Source organism: Buceros rhinoceros, unplaced genomic scaffold (genome assembly GCF_000710305.1).
Source record: "Buceros rhinoceros silvestris isolate BGI_N320 unplaced genomic scaffold, ASM71030v1 scaffold17275, whole genome shotgun sequence".
Classification (NCBI taxonomy): domain Eukaryota; kingdom Metazoa; phylum Chordata; class Aves; order Bucerotiformes; family Bucerotidae; genus Buceros; species Buceros rhinoceros.
Genome location: NW_010413584.1, coordinates 6,198 through 13,934, shown reverse-complemented (window position 1 = coordinate 13,934; position 7,737 = coordinate 6,198). Strand labels below are relative to the sequence as shown.

General features: G+C 48.8%; 1 protein-coding gene across 1 annotated transcript in view; it reads left to right on the top strand.

Moving 5' to 3' along the window:
• CBX6 (chromobox homolog 6) overlaps positions 1 to 7,737 on the top strand; it is a gene marked incomplete at its 5' end in the record, with an annotated part of 9,317 nt that overhangs the window by 754 nt on the left and 826 nt on the right. Inside the window, one exon of the mRNA XM_010136810.1 lies at positions 7,488 to 7,720. Coding sequence (XP_010135112.1) covers positions 7,488 to 7,720 — 233 coding nt within the window. The remainder of the gene's footprint in view (positions 1 to 7,487; positions 7,721 to 7,737) is intronic.

Genomic DNA, 7,737 nt, shown 5'->3' with positions numbered 1-7,737 from the left:
GGGTGTTGTTGTGGGGGGGGGTGCAGGCAGAGAAGTGTTTCACCTCTGTGTAGCATAGCAGCTGAAGTTTCCAGTTCCCCTCTGACAGACCCAGCATCTCTGCAAGAGGGTGTTAGTCATAGTATCTCTGCTTGCTTGCAGTGAAGAATGAGGTACCTGCTAGTGCAGGGCCCCCCGCAATTTTTTTAATTCATTTTTTTTAACTAAGTCTGGTAGATGCATGACTGCCATGTGAGCTCTGTGGATTTGTTGATCTACAGACAAAACTCCTTGCTTTGCTCCCCCCTTCCTCTCCAACTCTCTCAATCTCAGACTTTAAATGAATGTGGAATCAACATACCTTTGTACAATTAAGACAAATGAGCGAGTTCAGAACTTCCCTGGTTTTGATCCAGTGTAAAGTTGTGGAGCAGCCAGGGTGGACCCTGTGGTAAGGCATCGCTATCAGCAAGTCATCCTATGGCTTTGGGCAAGTCCTTTAGCCTTTGTGCATGTTTCCCCATCTGTGAAACGGGTTAATACTTTCTTTTGCCTGACAGCAGTAGGAGCTTTACTCAAGTCAGTGCAGCACTTTAACTGTATGAGCACCGGAAAGAGCGCTGAGGGGTAGGGTGTCACCTCTCCTCTGCTTTAAGAGGACGTAACGAAGTATACAGAAGAAATGCAGAAACCGGCGTATTCTGATGCCCCAAGTAAAACCCAGGGGACCGCGGTAATCCTCGGAAAGTCCTGCTGACGGAACTGTCCTTCTTCCTCATTGCCTGCTTGCCTGCTAACAGTTTTCTGTATCTGCAGACTGAGAACTACAAACATAACTGATATGTACCACCTCTACACTTTATTCAGGGAAACTAGACTAGTTGGTTTTTCTCTTTCCGGCAGTCATGCATTAAATGAAACCCTCGTGTTTAGGTTTCCAACAATGCAGAGGAACGCTTAAAGGGAAACCACCAGCTTAAAATAGTTCTCTGCTTGAATTAAAAAATACTGGTATTCCAAACACCTGACATTGTTCAGAGCGGTAGAGGAGTGTTTATGCTCTGCTTTTAATGTTACTGTGTGTAACCAGTTTCATTTCTTTTTGGATCTCAGTGTGATATGGCAAAATCCATTGCCCCTTTTTCACTCATTTAAAAAAGCCAAAACCAACCCCCGAACTCAAAACCAAAACCCACCCACTCACTCCTCCTCTGCTCCCGTTGCCCTTTAAAACCCCCATAAGCTTGGAACCTGAATTATTCAACAACATCCTTTGAATCACGTCCCTGACACGTTTCTGTGGCACGCCTTCCTTCTGCCAGCTCCTCAAACGCTACTGAAAACCTGTAGGTTTGCAGAGCTGGCTTGGTGCTTTGTAGAAGATGGATCACGATAGGGAGCGAGATGAGCTCTACTGAAGGCTGGTGCCACATTGTGGGAGAGGCTGGCAGGGCAGAGTGCTACCACAGCGGCTTGGTTTGCAGCTCTGGGAAACGGAGCTGGTGAAGCTGTTAGCGCTCTGACTTGATGTTTTTCTACTTGACTTCAGATCCTACCCTAAAAATAACACCTCAGGCCAGGCAGTGAGAAGTAGCTTTATCTCAGCCAGCCCTATCTGAACTTGTTTGAGCTCTGTTCAGGCAAACCACTAGCAACACAACTGTGGCTAGAAACGTGACAGAGTCCAGCATGATAGTTTGTGTCGTATGCATCTCCCAGTCAATTCTTCTGATATGCTGAGGATGTGGTTTTGACCTCTGCTAGCCCTGCAGAACAGTGCCGCTGCAGAAGGAGCAGGATTTGGTTCTGCCTCGCACATTGCTAACGTTTTCAGTTCTTTCAGCTGCAGAATCTTTCGCCAGTGAGAATTTCAGAAGCAGGGGAAGAAATTTGATTCTTACATCCCAGAGGGAGTCTTTGGAGTTGGAAGTTAGAACAATATTCTTTTTGATCTGCTAACTGAACAGATTAGGCCTGTATGCAGCGATGTTTTGAGCGGGAGTCCGGCCTAGGACTGCATTGGTAGACTAGCCTGCCCTCGACTCAGTGGCTTGCCAGGATTTTTCATGTGTATCAGTGCTTAATGTTAGGCTTCTGAGCCTCCAGTAAGGCACTGGGATAAGTGCCTCCATACACCACTCAGTCCCCTGGCTTGTGTGGGTGTTTCAGTGTGCAGTTGGGGCTAGGTTTATCCTGGGATTAGTTCTCAAAAGCTGCAGATAGGCACCCAGCGGGATTTGCAGAAAGCATTCTGGCAGGTTAGTGGCCCACGCCTTTGGGAAAGCTTTGAAAAGCTCCATCTTTGCATCTTCAGCCACCTGCTGCCTTTGTAAGCCAGGCTCCTCTTGCCGAGAGCTGTCTAACACTTGCCCTTTCGATCAGACTGCAAAGGGAAATTACAGGCCAGGCTTTGTAATATCACTGTCAAGATGGCTGGTGTTGAAAGTGACCCCTGCAAACTTCAACTGCCAAGTCGGGCAGGAAATGGGTCTTTATCCTCTGCATACTAGGGGCAAACTTTCCCACAGCTGAGATCAAGCTTGGTGGGAGATTGTAATTCTTGGGAGGCTGCTGGTATGCCGCAAGCTTTGTGCTTAGTGCGTGGAAAGCGGCGTCCTTGGTCCAAAATGGACAGCGCTGTACATAAGGCTCTTACCTTACTACTTAGGTGTCTGGCAGAAGTCATCCTTGAGAACAGGCCGTTCAGCTGCAGGTCAGGGTGGAAGCTGCTGTGAGGTTAAGAAGAGACACAGTGCGTGCTGTAGTGATCTTCCTCTTTTCTCCTGCTCAGTTCGCTCTTTTTATTTTGCTTTTCCCTCAGCACTCTGCTGTGTGGAATGCAAAACTCGCCAGCTAATCTAATAAAGTCTAGCAAGTGCTATTAAGAGACAGAGCCCAGTCTGCAGGCTCAGTGGGTGGCTGGCAGGCAAAGCCCCCTAGTCAGGGTGGCTGTAAATACTACAGTGAAAAGACTGGAGAAGGTTAATGGGAAGGAAGAAGTGAGGGAGAGCAGAGTAAAGGAGAGACTTCGTGGGAGACAGAGGGAAGAAGGGGCTGAGCAGCTTGATGTTCCGTCACTTTGCCCTTCCTTGAACTCTAAAGATGGAGTTTGGCTTCTTTTGATCTCCTCCCTGTTCGTAAATTATCCCCGAGTGGTTTGAAAACAGACCGTTCCCCTTTGTAGCATTTTGTCCTCCATCCAGTAGGGAAACTTTAGTTTATGGCAGTGTTGCTTGGGAGAACTGCGCTATGAACTGGCTTGCTGTTGCCTTGTCACTTGGAAGACTGCAGAAGAAAGAGGTCAATAAAAAGGCAGAATGGCAGCCAAAAAGGCGAAAGAAGAGCTCTTGCGAATGCTGTTTGGAGCAAGGACTGTGGGAATGCAGGTGGAGAATAAAAGACAAAGCAGAACCAGTAATTTATGAGAGAGTAGCGCTGCTATGGTGCAGCAGCGCTACTGGAAATGGCTTGATTTTGAAATAATTAACTAGAAATCCGTTGCCTTACAAGGTCTCTTTCTTTTGTCTTTTTTTTTTTTCTTCCAAATTGCAGAGGTTTTGATACAAATCAGGTAAGAGAGGCTTTTCTAAGCACGTGTCCATGTACGTGCTTGTGTGCCTCAGTGCGTTGAGGGAATGAATGAACAAATATGCTTGGTGGGCCTCAAGGGACATTTATTCAGAAATAGTAGGGAATAGGGGAGATATACTAGTTCCCAGGGGCGATGAGGGAGAGCTGTGCAAGCTAAATAAAGGTGATACATATCCCAAAAGAGAAGGGGGGGAAGGGAAGCAATCCTAGCAGTTGGCTTGCTCTCGTGACAGAGCACTGCAGCAAGCCTCCAGAAGCTGCATCCTGATGTAGGCTGAGCTGTAAGCAGAGAGTGAATTACTTCTTATACATGCTGAGTACCTCTTCAGCAGTGAGCAAATCCTGCGGGTGAAAACAGCAAAAGCAGAGAGGTGGTTTCCATTTGGAAAACTTCTGAGTTAAGTAGCAAACTGTGGTGACACAGCTGAAAGGATTAAACGTGTTTGTTTTTCAAAGACCTTATGCCTATATGGCTCGTGAGTGTGATCAAGTAACGGATCTGTAGCAGGGAGAAGTCCTTCTCCAACAGACAAAACTGAATGCTCAGTCCTCTACAAATCCAAGGTAGCAAGTTACTTAAAGTTGGAAGGAGGAGGAGGAGAGCCCAGAAAATGTGCTATCCACTGCAGGGAAGAGACTCGAGTTTGTATAGCTGATGCCTGAATAAACCTGATCCTGTGGTAGGAATACTGAGCTTTGCAAGTGAGAGGGCTTCTCAGGGCTGGTCTTAGATAAAGCATCTGATACTATTTTTCCTGAAACCTTACCTGGAAAAACAAGTTCAAGGTAAGTTGAATATTTGCATATTGCTCTTTGGAGCTCGTCTTGAAGCTGGTCACAGGGGATAGCAGTGTGGCACCAGAGGGGAGGACTGTTGGATTCCAGTTTACCCTCTTTCTTAATGATATGGCCAAAGAGTGTGTGTAGTCTACCAAAACTGGAATTTAATAAATGCAGAGAGCTGAAACATGAGTTAGAAACAGCTTCAGCCTTGAGGAATTGTCCCAGAAGTAACTGGAAATGCAGACACAGAGCAAGTAAAAGAGACCCTTGTGGTTCTGGAAGAGTCCTAGCCATGGACCACAGCTCTGTGCTAGCCACTGTGTAAGCAGAAGGCAGCTCTCTGTCGGAACAGGACAGAAGCTGATTAATGTGCCCAGGCTAAGAAAATAAAATCAGCAGGACTGTGGGAAGCAGCTGGGCAGTGACTGTCCCAGCATTATCACTTTTCATTTAATATGGGTGATGGGAAGCTTTGCTGAGGAATTTTGGGGTGTATAAGGCAGCTGTGGGTGTTTGTGATTGCTTCCCCCAGCCTCGGGGGAGGCTGCTGCTTTTCTCACGCAGGTGAAGGAAGGCAGCACTATGCGCGGGCGGCAATTAGACTGCTCCGAGAAGAGTGGCACAGAGGGGACAAAGCTGCTCAGGCCAAGGCATGGTTACAGGATAGGGAATTAATCTAGAAGATGAGCGGTGCTGGCAGCGGGAGAGGCCCTGAAGGATTCCCGTGTCTATCTGCTGAAGCTGTGAATCAAGTATTTTTACTGGCACATCTGCCTGTACCCTCTGCCTGGCTTCCCTGTCCTGCATTTGGGAACAGGACATTGTGTTGCACTTTGTTAATACAGGCTTTGCTGGCGTGTAGTGTCAGAAAGCAAACTTGTAGCTTGTCCCAGTGTCCGCCCTCTGCTTCAGAAGGACCTGTGAAGAGAGGAAACAAGCACAGCCCTTGACATGCATCTGGCTGTGCCTGTGACCTCCTGATGGGGTCTGCAGTGTCCGAGTTGTGGGTCATTGGGAGAGTTGATACATGGTACAGGGAGTTTGTCTGGTGCTGCTGCTGTGCTCCAGCCTGCAGGGTGCCTGGGACAGGAGCTGTGCCTAACCATTTACTGGTCAGTGTGGGGCATGGAGTAATGCACGAGGCTGAGCAAAGAGAAACTAGCTGGACACTGGAATGCTTCCCGCTCCAGCAGGAAGCATTGTGGTTTGTGTATGCTGTGGATGCTTCCCTCTGATGAGGTGAAACAGCCTTGTACAGCCCAGGGTTAATGTGGAGAGCGTCTGTGCCTGCCTCGATAGTGGTGTTACTTGTCCCTGTTTCTTTGTCGGTCAGCTAAGACACTAAGACAAAGTCTAGTGTCCCTGGTTCAGACAAGCCTTCAGTCTGTGTTTTCACCTACAGCTGGGGAAGGAGGCATTATCTTTGCAGCCCTTCTAAAGCAAGGATACAAGTCGTACTGAAGGGCATGATCACCCTGCATTAGCCAGGGAGGAACTAAATGTCTTAGCATCTCTGTTCTCTGCTCGTTTAGGGTCTTCTGTGGTTCCCATGGGGATCTCGGTAAGAGAAGAGGGGCACTGGGTGACAGCAAAGCTGGGGATGTAGGGCAGGGCTTTGAGCTTATTGTGCAAGAGTTGGCCTGGGCCCCACGCTTAGATCTGTTAGTTCCCTGCCTTTACATGCACATTTTTTTCCCCAGGCGTTTCTCTGGTAGGAGGCACAGCCTGCAGGGTGACAAAGGAGATGGTGTTGGAGTGCTTAAGCTCTTAGCTGGCAAGAAGCCATCCTGATCTTGGCCTGTGCTAGGGAGCAATGGGATGGAAAAGTTGTGGAGGAAAAGCAGCTGTCCTCTGGCTCTGCAGTTCTCGTTGTGCCCACGAGGTGGGGGAAGATGCTCACAAGATGGGCAGGCAGAGAGGGGCTTGCCTGTCCCCACCAGGCCTGGGTGACTTCTGCCTATGACAGCTTCTGCGAGGGAATTAGGAAGGGGGTTTCCTTGGGCAGGGAGTGGGGTGCAGATGGGAAGCTGAGCTCTGCAAGCAACTGTGCTCTGACAAGGTATGATGTAAGGACACATTCTAGAATTCCACGCCCACAGGGTCTTTGGATCAGACTGCCTCAGCTTACTAATGAAACTGTTGTTTCTGCTGACAGAAAATGTTACTGTGCATGAACAGGGCAGGTTTTGGCTCTATCTTCAAGCATCAGAAGAGCTTAAAAGTCTTTTTCCCCTGCCCTGGCTCTTGGGGATGGCTGGCACTGAGCAGCTGAACTGGTGCTGTTCCATCTCTCTTTCATTAGTAGGCTTTGAACAAGTGTGGTGCTAAAAAAGACAAGGCAATCTCTTCTTCAGAAATGCAGTTACACTTGACTTGTAGTCCAGCTGGCCAGTCTCCGGCTTTAAACACTGGACCTTGCTTCCACAGCACAGTAAGGATAAACAACTTGCTCATGGTCTCTAGATAAGATTAAGCTTCAGGTCTCTGCATTTCTTGTGTTTAGGTAAGACAGCTCTATCAGACCACCCTCGCTCACTTCTATCTGTGTTCCTCAAAACCCCCTTCTACCATGCTTTTCAGAGCAGATGAGTCTGGTTGTGGGAGAGTATGCGTTACTCTTCCTCTCGCCCTTGTTTTCATTCCATAGGAGACCTGATACAGTCCCTTGCCTTAGGGCTAGGATGTAATTTTGGATGCTAACTCAACAGTAATGGCCCCAATGCCTAGGAGGATGCTTGGTTGTTTGGCCAGCAGTGGAGGGTTGTGTGCCTTGGCTGACGATGACTAAGGGTGGCCTTGGAAACCATTAACTGTAACCCTGAAACGTGGCTGAAGGGTGGCAGTTTCCTCCTGGGAAAGCATTTTCCCCTCCTGGGGAAAGCATGTGCCTGGGGAGTAAGCAGCTGCTCAAAAAGGATATAGACAGTGCCCCGTGCCCCACTGTATGGGGGCTATGCCATAGCTATCCGTTGTCCATAGGCATGTACGTGTGCTTGTCACTGATGTGGGTATAAATGTGAAGTGGTGTTACTGGTAAGTGCTTGTTCTGAGGTGAGCAGTGCCCGATTTGGGATTTGTCTGCACCTAGGCTGCATCTCTGACCCTGTTTTTTTTCTCTCTCCCCACCACCGCAGGCTCGGGCCCAAGCGGAGGCCCTTCACATTGGGGATGTACACTTTTCTGTCAAGCCTGGTTCTAGCACCTCCTCTCCCAAACTCCACTCCAGCGCTGCAGTGCACCGGCTCAAGAAAGACATCAGGCGATGCCACCGCATGTCCCGACGCCCCCTGCCTCGTCCAGATCCCCAGAATGGTGGGAGTGTGGGTGGTGGGGCTGGCATCCGTCCTCCTGTCTCACCCTTCTCGGAGACCGTCCGCATCATTA